General features: G+C 36.4%; 3 protein-coding genes across 4 annotated transcripts; all 3 read right to left on the bottom strand.

Moving 5' to 3' along the window:
• Window positions 1–2877: 2877 nt before the first annotated feature.
• Window positions 2878–6448, bottom strand: LOC130739824 (uncharacterized). 2 transcript variants are annotated; one of them, XM_057592254.1, is made up of 8 exons: window positions 6297–6448; window positions 5861–6172; window positions 5177–5248; window positions 4193–4260; window positions 3900–4056; window positions 3576–3659; window positions 3387–3476; window positions 2878–3206 (listed from the first exon to the last, which is right to left on the bottom strand). In XM_057592254.1, exons 2-8 carry the CDS (start codon window positions 6137–6139, stop codon window positions 3087–3089), a joined length of 870 nt encoding a protein of 289 aa, XP_057448237.1. In that variant the 5' UTR covers window positions 6140–6172; window positions 6297–6448; the 3' UTR covers window positions 2878–3086. The 2 variants fall into 2 exon arrangements, with proteins under 2 accessions (XP_057448237.1, XP_057448238.1); XM_057592255.1 differs by having other exon boundaries at window positions 6273–6379.
• Window positions 6449–12336: 5888 nt separating this feature from the next.
• Window positions 12337–14641, bottom strand: LOC130739823 (L-type lectin-domain containing receptor kinase S.4-like). Its single transcript, XM_057592253.1, has one exon. The coding sequence runs from the start codon at window positions 14484–14486 to the stop codon at window positions 12420–12422; it is 2067 nt and encodes a 688-aa protein (XP_057448236.1). The 5' UTR covers window positions 14487–14641; the 3' UTR covers window positions 12337–12419.
• Window positions 14642–14949: 308 nt separating this feature from the next.
• LOC130739825 (PHD finger protein MALE STERILITY 1) lies at window positions 14950–17613 on the bottom strand. Its single transcript, XM_057592256.1, has 2 exons — window positions 17261–17613; window positions 14950–16870 (listed from the first exon to the last, which is right to left on the bottom strand). The coding sequence occupies exons 1-2, from the start codon at window positions 17598–17600 to the stop codon at window positions 15087–15089; spliced, it is 2124 nt and encodes a 707-aa protein (XP_057448239.1). The 5' UTR covers window positions 17601–17613; the 3' UTR covers window positions 14950–15086.
• Window positions 17614–18125: the final 512 nt, after the last annotated feature.

The following is an 18125-nucleotide window of genomic DNA, read 5'->3' as shown; positions in this document are numbered from 1 at the left end:
CAGAGAGTGGGGCCTTGTGATTAACATGGTACGGTACGTACAATACTAAGGTTAACTTGTTTGATACGTCTGTTTTCCGTTAAAGAATGGGACCTTATCATTCTATGCAATATGCCTGAACCCATTTACTGATATTAAAATCTGTACAGTAACATAAAACAAAGGTGAAAATTTTACAAATCCATGGCTTTCCAAGATTCTCAAGACTGGTCTTAAAGTAGTGTGCTCTTTGTAAATTGTAAACTTGTTTTGAACCAAAGTGTGCCCCATAATGCTCAGCATGACGGTCTCGGTACAACGAGCACTGACTGAATAAGGCCACCACACAACCACCAAAGGGAGAAAAAGAATGGCAAAGCAAATTAAAGAAGATAAAAGCAAGAAACGAGTTGTAATTGTTACAGATACTATCCCCCTTTCAAGTTTTTTGCTTAGTTATTTGCTTTATCCACCAGATTTTTATATGCATGAGAACACTAGAGGTTTGCTAGTTTGAGACTGTAATTGTATGAACCAAGCTCCTACCAATTTGAATTTATCAATCTGGATTCACGTTGAAGTTAATGTAACAAAATCTTATTTCTTGGAACCACGTTAAATTTAACATGACAACTTCTAGTTTTTCTGCCAAACACAAATCCATGTTATAGTCTCCCGGGACAATTGCCCTCACAATTTTTTTTTTGTTTTTTAAATGTTTAGATAATATTATATTTGTTGTTTGTATTATTTGCCTCATTTAACTTTTTATATTTTATTTCTGCTAGTATATATGTATGTGTATGTATATTGTCCCCACCACTAACTAATGAGTGGTTGGTTTAAGTGGTACATACTTGGAGCTTTTTAAGTAAGGAATCAAATTCGAGTCTTATGAATGATAAAAACCTTGGGTCAATTGGCTTCATTAGAAGTGGATGTGTTTGACTCGAATATGATTGTTTCTCATGGAGAATGCTGCCTTGCACACAAAAAATATTGCCCAACTACTTAAAAGTTTTGAACACGTCATCGCGTGAAATCGTATTTATCTTGGACCAACGCCAAATCAAACATACACAAAGTACCTGTTGGTTTATCTGTTCAATTGTTGGATTGAGTTCAACATCCTTTCACATTCGCCCTAACAACTATTCAAAAACATTGGAATTCTTCTTGATCACAAACATAAAACAATTAATTAATTAAAAGGAAACATAAAATATCATTGATGATAATGTAGCAGTTTTGATTTCTGAAGCTTAAGAACGAATTGCAAGTTTGGAACATATTTGATTCACATTTGATTGGCAGAACCAAAGTTACTGATAAGAGAGACTAGTTGGCTGCTATAAATTCTTTATGAAAGAAAGGAAAAAAAGTTGAGCTACAAAGAGAATGTCACCTAAACATAAGCTAAAGTGAGATGCTATAGTTTGTTCTGCCTTTGATTTAAAATTGATGGCGATCTTGAATTATAATCATAACTAGTGTGTGTTAGAATATATGCTTATCCACTTTGTTCAAAAGAGATTTAAAAACAAATAATCAGACCCGCACCAGGGGTCCCTATCTGTAATGCGCTACAACGTCTGAATTGAAAAATCTGAACCATTGCTTGTGCTTGGACATGTTGATACTTGATATCATTGTCCATTGTCTATTCTGTTCGACAATGATTATTCAACTCTTGGCAAGATTAGCGATGAGAAGCATTAAAAAAAAACTTGGTACATTCTAAAATCTAAAACATATAAAACTATAACAGGAAAACTCAATTCTGTAGTATTTACTATTTAGTGATGAATGTTTATTTTGTATTGTTTTTCTTATGTTATATAATTAGTGTCTGTTATATTTTTTACACAAAATGTGTAATAGACAAGTCACTTAGTCACATATGGAAAAAAAGGGAAAATAAAAGGAAAACATTGTAAATAGGTAAAAAAAAAAAAGAGTATTTAGTGAATTATGCAAGCTGATAGCTCTGAGTGCAACTTTGAGCATTCTTCATAGAATGACTATTCCAAATTCATTGACCGTCAAATCGGACATAAAAATTTAGTATATTTGTTCACATAATCTAGAACTCCAATATCAATGTTTCGCTCTTCAAAAAAATATTTGTGGAGAGAACAAACATGTTGAAGTGAACATTTGTAATTTTAATTAAGTACAAGTGTGATGATGTTTGGCACGGTTGTGATGTGTTAAAAACATGTCCTGAGTATGCCCAAAACTTTCTATGTCAAGTTACTTGGTTCTTAGACTTGCTGGGAAGATTTTGGAGTGTCATGGAGGCAGAGGAACGAGGGTGAACACCTCGTGCAAGAATTACTCCTGACGAAATAGCTTCAAATTCAAATTCAGAACCTCACCTTGTATAGGGATTTGTATTTACTATTTAGGACCAGAGGACAGCGGTTTGAACAAACTTTTAGGACAACCACCACTTCAGCATCTGGGTACAAATTCACCACATCCCTTGATCATCCTACCTTTTCCTCTTTAAATACATTTTAGCTGCTAAATTCATGGATAAATTATATTTCTCATGACAATGCTCACCTTCTGGTGCTTCAAGGATAAATAGATATTTACATTGTGTAAATACAAACAAATTTTACAGGAAAATATGTTGTTTTGACTCTTACAGAAATATGTAAATTACATAAATTTGAACTTCTATATAGTGCATGATGACATCTAATTCGCATATACTGTATTTAATATTCAGTTAACATAAGACAATTCATTGATATCAAATGTGTATTAACCTCTATCTTTGCCCTCATTTTAATGGCACTAAACAAACATGGTCTTTGGCGTTCTCCTTTTCTTTCTACTACCATAAAAATCCATTAGCAATTGAACGACATCATAAAACAATAATAATCATTTTCCATATAAATCTCTTTATTACTAATAACTAGATGGATTCGATTACATTCATAGACGGATGAATTGAATGGATAATCATGAATTCATGTATTGTTTAAGCACCCCCAGTATGTACATACATTAAGCTGGGAAAGTCAAAGATTAATAGTACATAACATCAACAAGCCTTACTGACGCCATGTGATCTCATACATAAAAAATACAAACTACACTTGCTCCTGGTGTACAGTGGGGGGTGGTCCTGGCGCTATGGCAAATTGTAGACCTCTACGCTGCCCAGATTGTAGAACAAAAGCAACTTGGGTGGCTGCTAAAGCTGCAGCTTCCTGTTCATAATACAAAACCATCAGAAATTCACAGAACATACTCGGGGAAATCCTGAATGTGTAGGCAGTTTCCCAGATGCACTAGCAAAAAACACATGAACAGACATCGAATGCAGCCTATAATGGAACTGCATAACATGATTTTTCAAAAGAAAACCAGAATACAATTAGAAAACTAACCTGTCTTTGTCGTCGACGTTGCAGGATACTGATTGCCCAAGCCATAATATAGCAAGGTAAAAGAAATCCAGCAGCTCGAAGCAAGAAAAGCTGCAGAAGATTGGGGGATAATTAGGTTGGCTCCATCACATTTGAAATCATACAACAGGCACACAAACAACTTAAATAAAAGAAACTCAAATCACTTACAGAGAAAAAGTTAGAAGGATCATCATCAGAAGCATCACCATCTGTGACAGACAATGCATGCCGCAAGAGCAAAAGGGCCATCAACTGTAACAAATAAAATGTATTAAGCTTAAAATCATATGCACTAGCTAGCATACTAACATGGTCAATATATTGAACCAATGCAATGGTGCAGCATCGGAGTCCATAGCATGTAATTGATTTCTAATAAATTCAGAATATGAAAGTAGTACTAGATGCCATTAACGCAAAATGGATAATGCAAATAAACATGACCAAGTTCTACAAAATTTGGTAAAAAGGTATGCAAGGTTGTTGACTTACAATTAGAGCAGCTGAGCGGCAAAATGCAGCTCCGCTGGCATTTGAAGCAGCATACTCATCATATTCAGCATCCAAGAATTGGCGTTCTGCCTCTGCAATTGCCAGAAGTCTAGGATCACGCAAGTCCAAAGGCGTGCCAGATATTGTCCACCCTCCTCTGAAAGAAAGGTTATGATTAATTAAGAGACAAGTTTCAAAGGCCATTTAAGCCTCCATGTAACTCACAAAGAGACCACTTGAACAACATTAACATACTGAAATGCTATTTCAAAATAGATAAAACTTTAGCTTACCCTATATCAATGGTAGTTTCATCAGGATTAGGGCGAGGTGGCGGGGCGGTATACCCAGGTTGATAGGGCTGCGAGTTAAATGCAAAAAAAAAAAAAAAAAAAATTAGCAAGCATCAAAGACTAGAACATAATAAATATAATTGGAAGGATTTACATACGCACAGGATATTGAGCATTTGGTTCATTCCCAAATATAAAAAGTAGACAAGCAACTTGCACAATGACTACAAGTACACTATCTTACAATTTAAGAATACAAAATGTTAATTTTCCAGAGTATATTTTACATATACTCAGATAAAATACATTCACTTCTCACAAAACTTTTCCCAATCTCAGGCAAAATGCAAGAAAACAAGGAGGTATATTGAACAAATGCATCCTCATTCAGGCTAGAAATCTAAAATTATAAAATATATTGGGATGTATATGCAAGATGCCCATGTTTGGTACCTGGGCAGAGCAGGCATCCCATATTCCATACTCAAAACCCCGTGCAAAACCATAGAGTAATCTAAAGCAAACAACTAAACTAAGAGCAAAGATGTTTTTCTTAGCTATTAAATCGGAGAGTGAAGGTTATTGGATGGTATAAGCATTTCCTTCTGAATTCAAGATATCATAGGGCAAGATTCATCTTACAGGTGTATCTATTTTCTATTGAAAGTAGTTAATCAAGAAGGCATACAGTTCTTCACTCTATCACTATAACTACAAGCTTAACATTAAAATATTGTGTTTGAGGTTCAATAATACAGATAAGAGAGGGAGTATGTGACCTTTACAGAGAGCTACAGCCTACCCAACTAGTTTCACCCCCCCCCCCCCACTAAACCCAGGATCCAGGATACTGAGATCCCAATTCACAGTCCAATAAAGCTAGACACTTTCAAAAAATAAGCATTCGCATAACTTTCCTTCACCATAACCTTACGAGAACAAAAATGTAATGGAATATAAAAAATGGCAGTACAAAGCACATACCTGATGACATATCTCACAAGTGATGTCTCCTTTCTCATTGCACCAATGCTGAACACATTTTCTGTGAGCATACTGTGCAAAAACAAAGTTCACAAGTTATTACTCATGAAGACCAAAACAGAGATGAATGAAATGAAACAAAATATCACGCACACAACAATGTTCCCCCACCCTTCTGCATTCTCATCCTCCTCTCAAGCTGGGCAATGGATATTAATGCATTACCCAGCTCAATAACGGGAGCAGAACGCAGTTTTCTCACAGAAACCGTTCGATAATTCGTTCTCATTTTCCAATTTAAAAATATTGAATCTACTTCGAGAACCGGTTAATTAAGAATGCAAAATATATCCAGCAAAAAGATTCATAAACTCATTTTGATCCAGGTAGCATCTATAAGGGTGCATATACACAAAAAAGTAACAAAAAACCTTCTAACCATGCATAAGCATAAATCGAATTCAATAATTAACATTATCAATATTAATAACAAGCACAAAAAAACGTTTCATATCCCTTTTTTCACAGAGATCGATCATTTGAAATCCTAAGTTTTACACGCAAAACGCATAAATCATTCTAATTAACAAACAAATCAATTTTCTTCTAATCCCACAAAAACAATTACCTGAAATTCAAAGAATTATTAAAAAAGAATCCAGGGCAGAGAGACATTGATGATACCTTAAGGCTGCCGCTGCAGGCGCAAGGCGTCTCCAGGTTGGAAACCTGATCCTCCTCCTGGCAGATGCGGCATTCCGCCATCTGGATCAGCGGCTCATCCTCGTCAGCATCCTCAACATCTTGATCCGCCGGCGGTGCGGTCCCGGAAGGACCCGCGGCCGCGGCGGCAGCATCGAGAGACGGCGAGGGCTCAGAAGGGAGCTGGGCGGGCTGCGCGACGGGGTCAACAGGGACAGGGCGCACGAGTTGGTCAACGAATAGCACCAGGTGATCGCTCATTGGGAAATTGAAAAAACCTCAAATCAAAAAACCCTAAAAAAAATCAAAATCGAAAAATTCATAAATCAGAATCAGAAATCGAAAAGGAATATATAAACATCAATGAAAAGAGACACGGATCTGGAGATTTTACCGAGAAAATGAGAGGAAATCTTACCGAGAAGAATGGAAATAGGGAAGAAGATAGAGAGAGAAGAGAGAAACGCGATTGAAGATAAACAAACGCAGTGTGTGTTGCGAAACGCGTTTTCTTCTTCTCGTTTCTTCTTGTATTTATTTATTTATTTAGAAATAATGATTTTTATTTATTTGGAAATTTAGGTTTTGCTTAGAAAATGGATAATAATAATAATAATAATATAGAAAAGAGAAAAAGTTTGCCGTTTGACTTCATAAACGGCAAAGAAAATTCCTTTAATTTGAAAATGTCTATGGATGTTTTTCTTCTTCTTCTTCTTCTATTTACCTTCTATACTATTTTATCTTACCACTTTGTACTTCTACTATAATTATGACCTTAAATAGTATAAAGTTGTTTTTATTTTATATTAATTTAGAAAACTCAGGAAATTTGTCAAACAAGTTTTTTTTTGGTACATCGGAAAATTTGTCAAACAATTGCTTTGAGCCGTAGCAACTTTAAGTATAAATAATGCATAGAAATTGTTTAAAAAATAATTTATTGAAATTAAGAAAGGTATGTTAAGAGTAACTTTTGGAAGTTCAATATTTCACTTTATTGTATTGTAGTTTTTCACTCTTTTTTTTTTTGACATTGTAGTTTTTCACTCTTTATAATAAGGACATAGGTAGTATTATTTAATCAATTTTATGCCATATGGCTTTCACATTGTTAAGATCGTGCAAAGGGTTATTGTGATAAAACAAAAATAGTTCTCCAAAAACAATTTATTTTATGATTGATTTAAGTAAATACATGTTGAAATTTTTTAAATAAGGTTTCAGATTTAAGTTTTGTGGATGGAAAAAACCGATGTTTTCGACTCGAATAGAATTATCTTCTATGAAAAATACTTTTTTTTGTGGTTACAAGTATCTCCGCAGCAAACGATCTTATTTGAGCCGGAAAGCTACATCATGCTTAGTCTCTTCTTGGAGTTGTTACATCATGCAAAATACTTGTCTTGTCTTTCACCCAAAGATATATTTGTTTTTTATATTTATCTTATAATAATACCTAGTATGTATCGCTCTTCAATTTTAATTTTTTTAAGAGAAAAAACAGCCAGTTAAAAATATTTATTGTAGGAATGAAACTGCTAAAAATCTTCTCTGTTGCAACCGATTCCATTTGGCCTATCTCAGCACCATTAATTTGTCACCAAAGGTATTGTTTGCATCGTTGGATTTTGGAAGACATGTGAAACAAGTCAAAATGAAACCAACAAAGCCTTGGGTGACAAATTATTTGTTAGTAAATAATTTGTTTTAGTATAAATAGTGTGAATATGTTAAAATATCGTCTTTTAATCCCAATTTTTGATGTAGATTGAAATATCAAGCAGGGCCAAGCTAGGAGAACTTCTCTTGGTTGAACTGATGTTGATGAGTTGAATGCATAAGCAGATATATATGTTGAATCATGAGGTATGTGCACCATTAGTGTAAACTTTATTTACAAGGTTATCCAATTGAATTTCAAAAAATCAAAAAATATTTTTTTTAATTAAAATTTAAAACTAAAGTTATTATTTGTCTTATCGGACATGCTATGAAGTTGTTAGTATAAATTTACACTGACAATATATATTATCCATTAAACACTAACAAAATTGCTAAATGGTACCTTAAAATGAAATAGAAAAAAACAACCCGATGTGATCCCCCAACCTCAAGGTTGTTTCTTTCTTTTTTTGGTCGCCTCCCAACCGTGTTGAAAGGGGAGATTTTTCTTTGTGCAACTGTTTCAATGGAAATTTGTTGGCCAAGTCTCCAGAAGGAAATTAGGCAGAAACTACCTTCTCTTATTATATGCTTCTTTTTAATTGAACTAGGATTGTACAATTTGTTAAAATAAATTAATCAATTTACAAATAGTACTACTATTTATTAAATTAAATTAAGCAATTTAGATAACGTCTTAGTTTTAATTGTTCTCTATGTCATTATATAAGTGTATACGGAAAACACTAGTAACACTTTTTTTAACACCTTATTTTCAACATTCTCTCATTGATGGATTGAAATTTATGTGAGGTTTACTAAAAACGTCTTCACTTCAATTTCAATTTAATGAGACCCACATGAATTTCAGCCGAAGAGGAGTGTTGAAAAGTGAAGCGGGTGTTGTTTTTTTTTTTTTTTTTTTGAAACTAAAAAAGGGGATGCAACACGAGGACTTCCCAGGAGGTGAAGCGGGTGTTGTTAGTCCTCCTTTTCATTACATACAGATATTAAATACCATTCTATTACTCCATTGAATTTAAGACATGGAAGATTCAATAGATGAAGACCATTGCTCATGCCATCATCTCTCACGTATCATGCCTACGTGAGCAAAATGAAGCAGAACTTAGCACGATACATTAAACAGTTCAACACTCAGACAATGAAGTGAAGCAATCTATAGAGTCAGTACACTAATCTATAGTGAAGCATTACATACAGATATTAAATGCACTTTGGTACAGTATAACAATAACTTAGCTAGCTAGTAGCTATTACAAAAAACAATTCTGTTTTTTCTTTTGTTGGATGAAAAATTCATACATGTTACTTCACAATTATGAAATCCTAGTATGGACAAACACAATACTACAAAATCAAGAAGCTCATATGCCTTCTCGTACACACAGTATAATTTTACGGCTTAAATAACCTTTTGGTCCTTGAAATTGTAAAGGGAATTAAATCTGGTCCTTGTAAAATTTTCGCATCAAATTGGGTCCTAAAATTGTTTTTTTTAATCTAATTAACTCCTTTTGCTCAATTTTGACCGGTCAACAGTCCAGTGGCAAGCCTAGTCAGCTAAGGACGGCCACGTGGATTTTTTCACATCAATTTTAGTCCCTTAAAAAGTATTTTAATCAATTTTAGTTTCTGTTCTTCCACCTTCATGTTCTTCCACTTTCACCTTCTTCCTCTTCCTCTATAACTCAAATCACATAAATTCAAAAGGAAGAACAAGGTGAATGTGATAAACATATAGTTTTTTTTAGGGTTTTGAATTTCTAGGTATAAGGATTTGAGTTATGGAGGAAAAGGAAGGTGGAAGAACAAAGTCTAAAATTGATTAAATTATTTTTTAAGGGACTAAAATTGATGTGAAAAAAGTGCATGTGGCCATCCTTAGCTGACTAGGTTTTCCACTGGACCGTTAACTAGTCAAAATTGAGCAAAAAGACTTAATTAAATTAAAAAAACAATTTCAGGGACCCAATTTGATGCGAAAATTTTACAGGGATCAGATTTGATTCCCTTTACAATTTTAAGGACCAAAAGAGTGAATTGATGTAGAAAGTTCCAAAGAAAATTAGTGGGAGGCTTTTTCACCCTATATTAGTTATTATTGTTTTTAATTAGCAGCAATCATTGTTATCATTCATGACTAATAAAATTTTGTTTACAACATAAAAGTGACAGCAATGCATCCAAATTCAAAAAGGGAGCCACAAATTAAGCATATAATAGCAAAGTGACTAATAGCATATAATAGCCAAAAATCCTGCTACTTACATCTTAGCTACTTCAATATCTCCCCGTCGGCAAGTCATATCACCAAGCTTTAACTTTTCAATCTCTATGGCAAGAAACTAACAATAGATTTCGGTATCATGTTGGATGTAAGTTTCATATGTCAAAATTACCACATACAAGAGTAAACTTCTTGAAATATTTTTAAGGTTATAATATGAAAAGCTTCATCTAGGAAACTAATGCAACGCAGCAGAAGACAAAATCATTACAGCAACAACAAAGCCATTTTTCAGAAAATGGAGTCAGCCGGCCAAATTGATCAAATTTAAACACCACCATCATGTTTGATCACAAATCATATAACTATTTAAATCTAAGTCCTTAATCGTTTGAACTATAGTTATAAGCAAACCAATTACTGTGGAAAAAAAAAGAAACATTAATGAGTAGAAGAAAGAGACATAACAAGAATCAACTCTCTACATCTCTGAGAGAAAGATAAATGCAAGTCAGACCAAGCTACACGAAGTATTAAAAAAGGAAATAACACTAGTGGATTGTTGGAAGAAATTCTTTTGTTGGATGAAAAAGAACTTGATCACCCTACAATAGCCACACATTGCGAGACATCATTGACAAAGTCAAGCTGTCACAAGCATCATTTAGTCACAATTAAACTTCTTAATTCTAATGTGGATTTCATCCAACTCTAGGCACAACTCAACACAAAAAGAGTTAGAAAAAGGCACAACATAGCAATACAACACAAGAACATCTCAATATTAGATAAGAAATAAATTCACAGATTGGATGACCCCTTAGAAGTTGTGATACCAGAAATTGGGAACAAAAATTCAAGAGCTATATATATATATAAACAAATACAATCAGTCCTCAAGCCTAAATTCAACAGCTAGATATGTAAAAAGAAGTAAGAAACAATCAGAGCAACCCTATTTTTTTACCTCCCCAAGAGTCAGTAGGCATTATTCAAGTCAGAGCAACCATAGTCTTTGTTGGGAACAGCAAGATATGAATCAGGCAGTAACCACAGTACTCCAAGCAACTCCATTAAGATGAGAAAAAGATTGCCACAACAGTCAAGTATATGCACTTATTCCCAATTATTCACAATGCATTGCTTATAAATAGGCTATGCCAATTCTCATTTAAAATCTAAAAGTCACAGGTTTCATCATATGAAAAAAAAAATCTCAAACATAGTCCATAAATTTATTGCTGGTACTGGTTGTTTCTAATTCCCTCATTTCCACCTAGCTAATTTACGGTTCCAAGCTGCACACATGCCTAAAGTCAAACACCAATGTAAACTAATGAGGTTCAAATAATTACACTTGAAAGTTATTTCAGAAAGTTTAACTTAACTATTTCACTCTGAGGGATTATGCTCGGTAAATTCCTCTCCACTGTTAATGTGAGTACTCACACTAACATTTAGGCAGATTTTTTTTTTCTTCTAAACCAGCAAATCAAACCCCATCAATTGGAAAATTTCACAGTGAAGCCCAGACAGAAAAAGTTAAGTGTGAAGCAGTGCAAAGAAGAAGTAGAAGAAACCCAAATTAGATCTTAAAGCAATAGAGGCACAGCCACATACAAAGCACCAAGCTTGACTAACTAACCTGGATTTTGAAGCCATGATGGAGAAAACATCAGAGCGAGGAAAGGATGTTCAATTTCAGAATTGAGCCTGCCGATTTATAAGCACATACCTCAACACATAAATACAGGGAAAACACATAACCATGGGGGAATCCACCAAGATTTAGGAGCTATCAAATCAAACAGCCAGGAAAGTACTTCCATTAGCTCGGTTTTTGGGTAGCAGTAGCTCAAACAGCCTGTAAAGTAAAATTTGTAGCTTCCTTTCTGTTGTTTCGGCCGTGAGATCCAGCAGAAACAACAGATGATGTTATACCGTCCGCTTTTATGCGTATATCCAGCTAAAAGAAATGCAGGAAGGACGATTCACACAGCCTAGAAGGAGGTGGTGCATCGGCCGCCAGAAATCGTGGGTACACAATCCGGCAGCTACTCCTTCCCAAACCTAGCCGTTGAAACCATTGTGCCACAACCCTATGAGGCTTGCATCCTATTGAAGCCTAGCCCAGTGATGGTAGCGGGACAAAAAAAGTGTGCCCGTGAACAGTAAATTGGGAACTTGCAATTAGAGGGTTGGAGATATCAGATATGACCCTTTCATCATATAAAAAAAATTGCTCGCAAATGTTGATCTAAGATCAGCTATGTACAGCAAAACTCTTTATACCAAGTATTCAGCACATATGTATTCACAGGACAGGATTCCAACTTAAGATCCCTACTCAAATTAAAACAACCACACGTACGTGATTGGTGATAACTGTTAAAACAACCTCTATTTATTCTTTTGTAATGACTTTAGGAGAAAACCTCTAAAATAAAATTCATACACAAATTTTATACAAGTTTATTTGGTTATAGCATTGGCGAATCAAAGAAAAAATTCTGAAAGTTAACGAAAAATAAGAAGTCAAAGATACAAAAATAACTTACTTGAGAATTAAAAAGTACAGAAAGTTTGTCTCATCACAGTAATGAGTATAAAGTTGAATATAATACATCACCTTGTTTCTCCTCTATCATGGAGAAGGGAACGAGGTGAATTACCATAAGAAAGAAAAGCAGTGTCTATGTCTCTATTTCCATAGTAGGAGCTTGAGCTCATCTTATCAAATGAAGAAGATGCAAGTGAGTGACAAAATTCATCAAACCCTTCCTGTTGATCTATACCTCCTGGCTTTCTCAAGTCATCAGACAACTCAACCTCTCCATCCAAGATCCTCGCTACTTGCCTCATGCTAGGCCTTGCAGTGGGTAAATCATAAGAGCATATTAAACCCAATTTCAACACCATGAGCACCTCCCTTTCATCAAATTTGCCATTTAGTTTAGGGTCCACCACATCAAGTACTCTTCCTTCTTTGAATGAGTCCCACACCCAATCCACCAAAATCAACTCTTCTTGTAATGCCTTCGGTTCAATAGGCCTTCGCCCACAAGCGACCTCCAACAAGAGTGCACCGAAAGCGAAAACATCAGAGCCTGTAGTTGCCTTTCCTGTTCTAGGCAATTCTGGTGCCAGATAGCCTAAGGTACCCACCACTCTTGTTGTGCTTGGGTTAGCTCCATGTTCATACAATCTAGCCAATCCAAAATCACCTAGCTTTGCATTGAGTTCAAAATCTAGAAGCACATTGCTAGCTTTCACATCCCTGTGTACCACCACCTGCTCATAGCCTTCATGTAGATACAAAAGAGCTGAAGCAACATCCTTTATTATCTTAAACCTCTGTTCCCAACTCAGCACAACCTCTGCCCCATTAAACAAGTACCTGTCCAAGCTCCCATTAGCCATGAATTCATAGACAAGTAGAAGGTCACCCCGACGGCGGCACCAGCCCAGTAACTGACACAAATTCCGGTGGCGAAGCCGGCCTATACTGGCTATTTCGGACACGAATTCCCTCAGGCCTTGTTTAGATTCATGTGAAACTCGCTTAACCGCAACTTGAATCTTCGAATTTGGCAATGTTCCTTTGTAAACACCGCCAAAACCACCTCTCCCCAGTAACTCTTTCTCCTTGAAACCTCTTGTAGCTTTCTTGAGCTCTTGGTAGGAGTACCTGTGTGGCCCAACTTCAAGCTCCCACGCCTCTATAACATCAGCATTCTTGATTTTTCTGTACAGGTAAATGCCAACAGCAATGCAACATAATGCAATAACAACCACCGCGACCGAAACCCCTGCTATGAGAGACGCCGGTTGTTTCTTCTTCGGCCGCGGAAGCTGTGGGAGAGCAGAGAGATCAAGGGGTGGTGCTGGTCCATTGATTTTAAAGCTCCAACCCAATATATAATGGGAGCTAGCTAGCAAACCAGTGGATGCAGAGAACCCAACATACATAGTATCATGAAGAATGGGAGAGAGATCAACATGAAAAGACAACAATGGCTTTCTGGGTTTGGTTGAAGAAGGAGAAAGCGTTACAGATACTAAATTTTGTGCAGAATCATAATCAACCCAAGCTAAAATGGGTACCCCACCTTTGATATTGAGATCTTGTTTGGTTAAATTAGCAGCATCATCAGCATAGTAACCTGCGGTAGCAGAAGCATTGGATTGCAAACCATTGATGTCGATTCCAACATGGTTATCATTAATATCTCCGAACACAAAATCTTGAACAGTGTCAAACTCAACAGCAAAGAGATGGTTGGAGAAGTTACCAACATCAGTGGGATTGAAGAGACCAAGATACTGACTAGGTAGAGCATTGAGATCAAGGGAAGGTGCAATTGCAAAAGCTAAGCCATGCCCACCAAGCTTGGGATACTCAGGGACAACAACAAGAGCAAAACAGGAAGAAAACGAGAAAACTTTACCAGTGGTAGTGTTCTTGAGCTGAAAAGGTGAAGGGTAGAAAGCATGACCCATTAATCTGCTTGTGTCGTTTGTCAATCTGAGGATTCCATTTTTCTGTATCTCTGCTACTCCACTCAAGGTTAGATTGCTTCTTGCACCCACAACAACATCTTTGAATCCAGGAAATAGAAGCTGGTCAACCTGTGATGAAACTGGGACCAAAAGTAGCAACAACACTGATAAGAATTGAACAAGGGTGAGCATGTTGAAGATTGCAATCAACCAGCAATGGAAACTGAAAGGAAAGTCAAATATGGTGTAAGCACAAGCATCCTAGGTTGTGTTCAGTTGAGATAAAGAAAGTTGGTGAAGTAGATCTTGGTCTTGGAGATGGAGATACAATATGATTATCCATTAATAAGATGAAAGAGACTGAAAAGCTGTAGTCCAATAGAATTTTAATTTTGGTTAAAAAAAGTTTGGGTGCGTTCGACTCAGGTCATCGTCACGGGTCAGGGCAGGTCTCTGAGATCATAAGTCGCTTACAGTTCACCCACCGACATAACTCTTATATTGACAGCGGGAATCGAAGACTCAACCTGCGGAACGGAAGTGTTCTGTGCTTACCAACTTGATTTTTTTTTATAACTGTAGTCCAATAGAATCTTTATTAATTGTTAATTAAATTTACATAAAACAATGTGAATAAAAAAATAAAACAGTCGACATTCAGTGTGCGCAGCCTCAAGACATTTTTGAAAGCAACCAGCACAACAAACTAGACCAGAAAACTTGGAAAGAATAATGTTGACTCATAGAAGAACAAAGAGAATAACTAAACATCAAATCTTAATCAATGTATAGCTATGGCAATGAAGGGAACAGAACAATTTCTTGCTCGCACCTCTTGCAGAGAAAAATGTGAGGAACTTGTTCATCATTCGGAATGCCAACACACCTAGTATGCTGCCTAATTTCACAGATATCACAAGACACCATTCTCTCACCATCATCCTCTTTAGTTCCACAACTGCAATCCACAATGCCAATGTTTGGATCATTTTCACACATTTGCTCAATCATGTTCATTCCCATCATGTCACCACACCAACCTTCAAGCACAACTTTCCCACCCACTTCAATTAGCCCAAAAACCATTTCTGTCCCATTAGCATTCAAATTCCCACTTGATTCAACCACAAAACTCCTTAACCCCCAATAGATTTCCCTGAAATTCCTTTCAACTTCCACCTTCAAGTCATTCACTGTAGCACTGCTTTTCAATTGGATACACTCATAAGGCGGCAAGTACTCATCGGGACCTGCATTTAACGCAACTGCATTCACATAAGTGATTCTAGCCTTGTTAAAATACTCATCAGGACCTGCATTGTTCCTCAACAAAATTGTGCAATTAAGGCTAAGTTTCCCTTCTGAGCCTAATTGAACCTCCAAAGGAACCTCTCCAGAGTAATCTCTGATGAAATACTTGGTGTCAAGGATTATCCTAGAAGCCAATGTTATACCTGAGAGAAACTCTGACCCTATCACTGGTTTTGGGTCTATGAGAATGTACTTGTACAAATAATGAATGTCTTTGATAAGTTGAGCCCTTGTGATCTTGTACTTGTTTTCCTTCACTTTCTTACAAGGGTACACATTGGAGATGTCTTCTAAGCAATATTCCAAGACCTTGGTCACGGGATTCAAGCTTCGGCGAACGAGGTAGTTTCCAACGACATGGTTCCCTAGTGACTTCAAAACGAAATCCAACAAACCGGTGTCACCGATGTAGGCGCGAGCAGCGTCTCTAACTTGCTGCCTTGAGATCCACCTGAATTCTGTCCTTTTCAAGGCCTCAACAATGACCCTTGTTGCCATCTCAATCCTTTTAGGGGACCAGCGACAATTGGTCTCAGCCATGGCGTTAGAGGACGCACCGATGCTGGTTTCGCGGGGAAGGCGTGACTTGAGCTCTAACATGTAATAAAATAGGTCACCGAGGGTCACTAGAGACTGGTCTGAAAGTGTTTGATACCTTGAGAAGATGATTGGGATTTCATGGTTGGAATTGCCAATGTGGTGTGTGAGTAAGTATAGTGGCAAGCTTCTGATTGCTTCTATGGCTTTGTGGTACATGGATTGAGTTACACCGAAGCTTCCTCGACCGAATTTATAGCCCCAACGACCGAACCATGGCGCGCTATGAGCTACTCCATTGACAAGTCTTAGTTCCATGCCTCTTTTCTGTGAAGTGTCATTCAAACTCACTTTCCTATCACATGAAAGTACAAATTTATCAATTAGTCTTTCTTTTAAGTTCTTTTTTTCTTCATAAAGTTGCAGGATGACTAACCTTGCTTGTAATCCGTTGCACAAGCGATTCCAAAACTCCATGATCTGATTTCCAGCCAAATTTGAACCCGTTTCCAATCCATTCACACATACCAAATGCCCGAATCCGTTAGAGTGAAAAACACCATGCATCATATGGCCCTGTAATTCTATTAATTGGGACTTACCATTATTCATTAATGTAGCAATTGCAGCATCACAACACCCTTCACAGCTTTTGCAGGTAGCCAGTGCCTCCTTTGAGGGTAACAAGAAATGATACTTCTTATTGCATATGAAATGGTTACCCCAGCCTGAGCTAAATTGAAATTGAAGAAAGATGTAAAGTTGGGCAAAATATTAGAAGATGCATATATCATCATGTAGCTACTAGCTACAATTGCATTTTGGATTGGGATTCCCAGCAGTCACTAATCCCCTACATGTAAGCATGGACGGAATTTAGACCATTGGACCAAGATTGTTCGGCTCATATTTTTTATCAAAATCAGACGGTAGAGATATCTTACAATTCAAGTCATTTGATCTTGATCGAACAGCTCAAATTCGTTGACTACGTGAATTTAGGGACTATCTGACTGGAGGCAATCCAAATTCATTTTATATATCTCAAGTTTTAATTAGTTAGAGCTTAAGTGCTCATATAAGAATAGCTTTGGATGAATAAATGTTATTAGCATTACCAACGTATTGACAATGCTTGCAGTGACGATTCAGAGCTGCTTCAATTGGCTCTTCAATCACAAACAAGAAGATATGCAAAGGTGGGTGGTGATGAACTTCAAGTTGAAATGACCATATGGACACTCCCATGCTTAAACTACTCTCCAAATTCGCAAATTCAAGTAATGCACTCACATTCTCACGAAATGATGGCCCTGTAAACATAACAGGGTACCCTGGCTCACCAAAGTTCTTGAACCTGAAAATTCTCCCACATCTCTTCCTTTTCTTGTTGCCAATTACCTCTACATTCAACATGGCCTTCACTTTTATGGATGCTGGCTCTAGAATTTCTAGCATGTTGGAACCAAGAGAACATTTATATATGATGTTATTATGCTGACACTCACACACTTAGTGCTTGGAAATAAAATTGGACATGTTGAGAAAGAGTTGCACTGACTTGTGTAGCTTCTATTTGCATGATCTGTTACAAAAATGGGTTTCTTTGAAAATTTATCGCACTAACTTACGAAATGGTTGGTGTTTTGAAGTAAACTATAGGTAGCATGCAATTATAGCCTATGTGGTTCCTACAAATTCTATGGTATATACATATAATTGGGTAGTTGAGTTCCTGTCTTGTAGGCCTTGGGGCAAATGCAACATTTCTTCTCTAACTACCGTTTGGAACATAGTTTGTTAAATCCAACTCTAGCATTTCATGCATTAGAACTTACTTTGGTTCTTGCATGAGACTAATAACATTATTAAGTGATATTATTATATAAGTGATCAAAATTGCTATTGTGGCGTTTGTGGCAAAAGTGTTTCGTCTTCAAACTTGCATTTCTTTTACTATACTTCACGCATCTTGTTTCTCCA

This window comes from Lotus japonicus, chromosome 2 (assembly GCF_012489685.1).
Source record: "Lotus japonicus ecotype B-129 chromosome 2, LjGifu_v1.2".
NCBI lineage: Eukaryota > Viridiplantae > Streptophyta > Magnoliopsida > Fabales > Fabaceae > Lotus > Lotus japonicus.
This window is presented reverse-complemented; position numbering and strand designations above follow the sequence as displayed.

Coding starts and splice junctions, on each gene's coding strand:
- LOC130739825 (XM_057592256.1), bottom strand. CDS start 17,600: ATGCTAGAAATTCTAGAGCCAGCATCCATAAAAGTGAAGGCCATGTTG. Junction 16,871..17,260: donor CAAGCATTGTCAATACGTTG/GTAATGCTAATA, acceptor AATTTAGCTCAG/GCTGGGGTAACCATTTCATA.
- LOC130739823 (XM_057592253.1), bottom strand. CDS start 14,486: ATGCTCACCCTTGTTCAATTCTTATCAGTGTTGTTGCTACTTTTGGTC.
- LOC130739824 (XM_057592254.1), bottom strand. CDS start 6,139: ATGAGCGATCACCTGGTGCTATTCGTTGACCAACTCGTGCGCCCTGTC. Junction 3,477..3,575: donor ATCCTTCTAACTTTTTCTCT/GTAAGTGATTTG, acceptor AATCTTCTGCAG/CTTTTCTTGCTTCGAGCTGC. Junction 3,207..3,386: donor AACGTCGACGACAAAGACAG/GTTAGTTTTCTA, acceptor TATTATGAACAG/GAAGCTGCAGCTTTAGCAGC.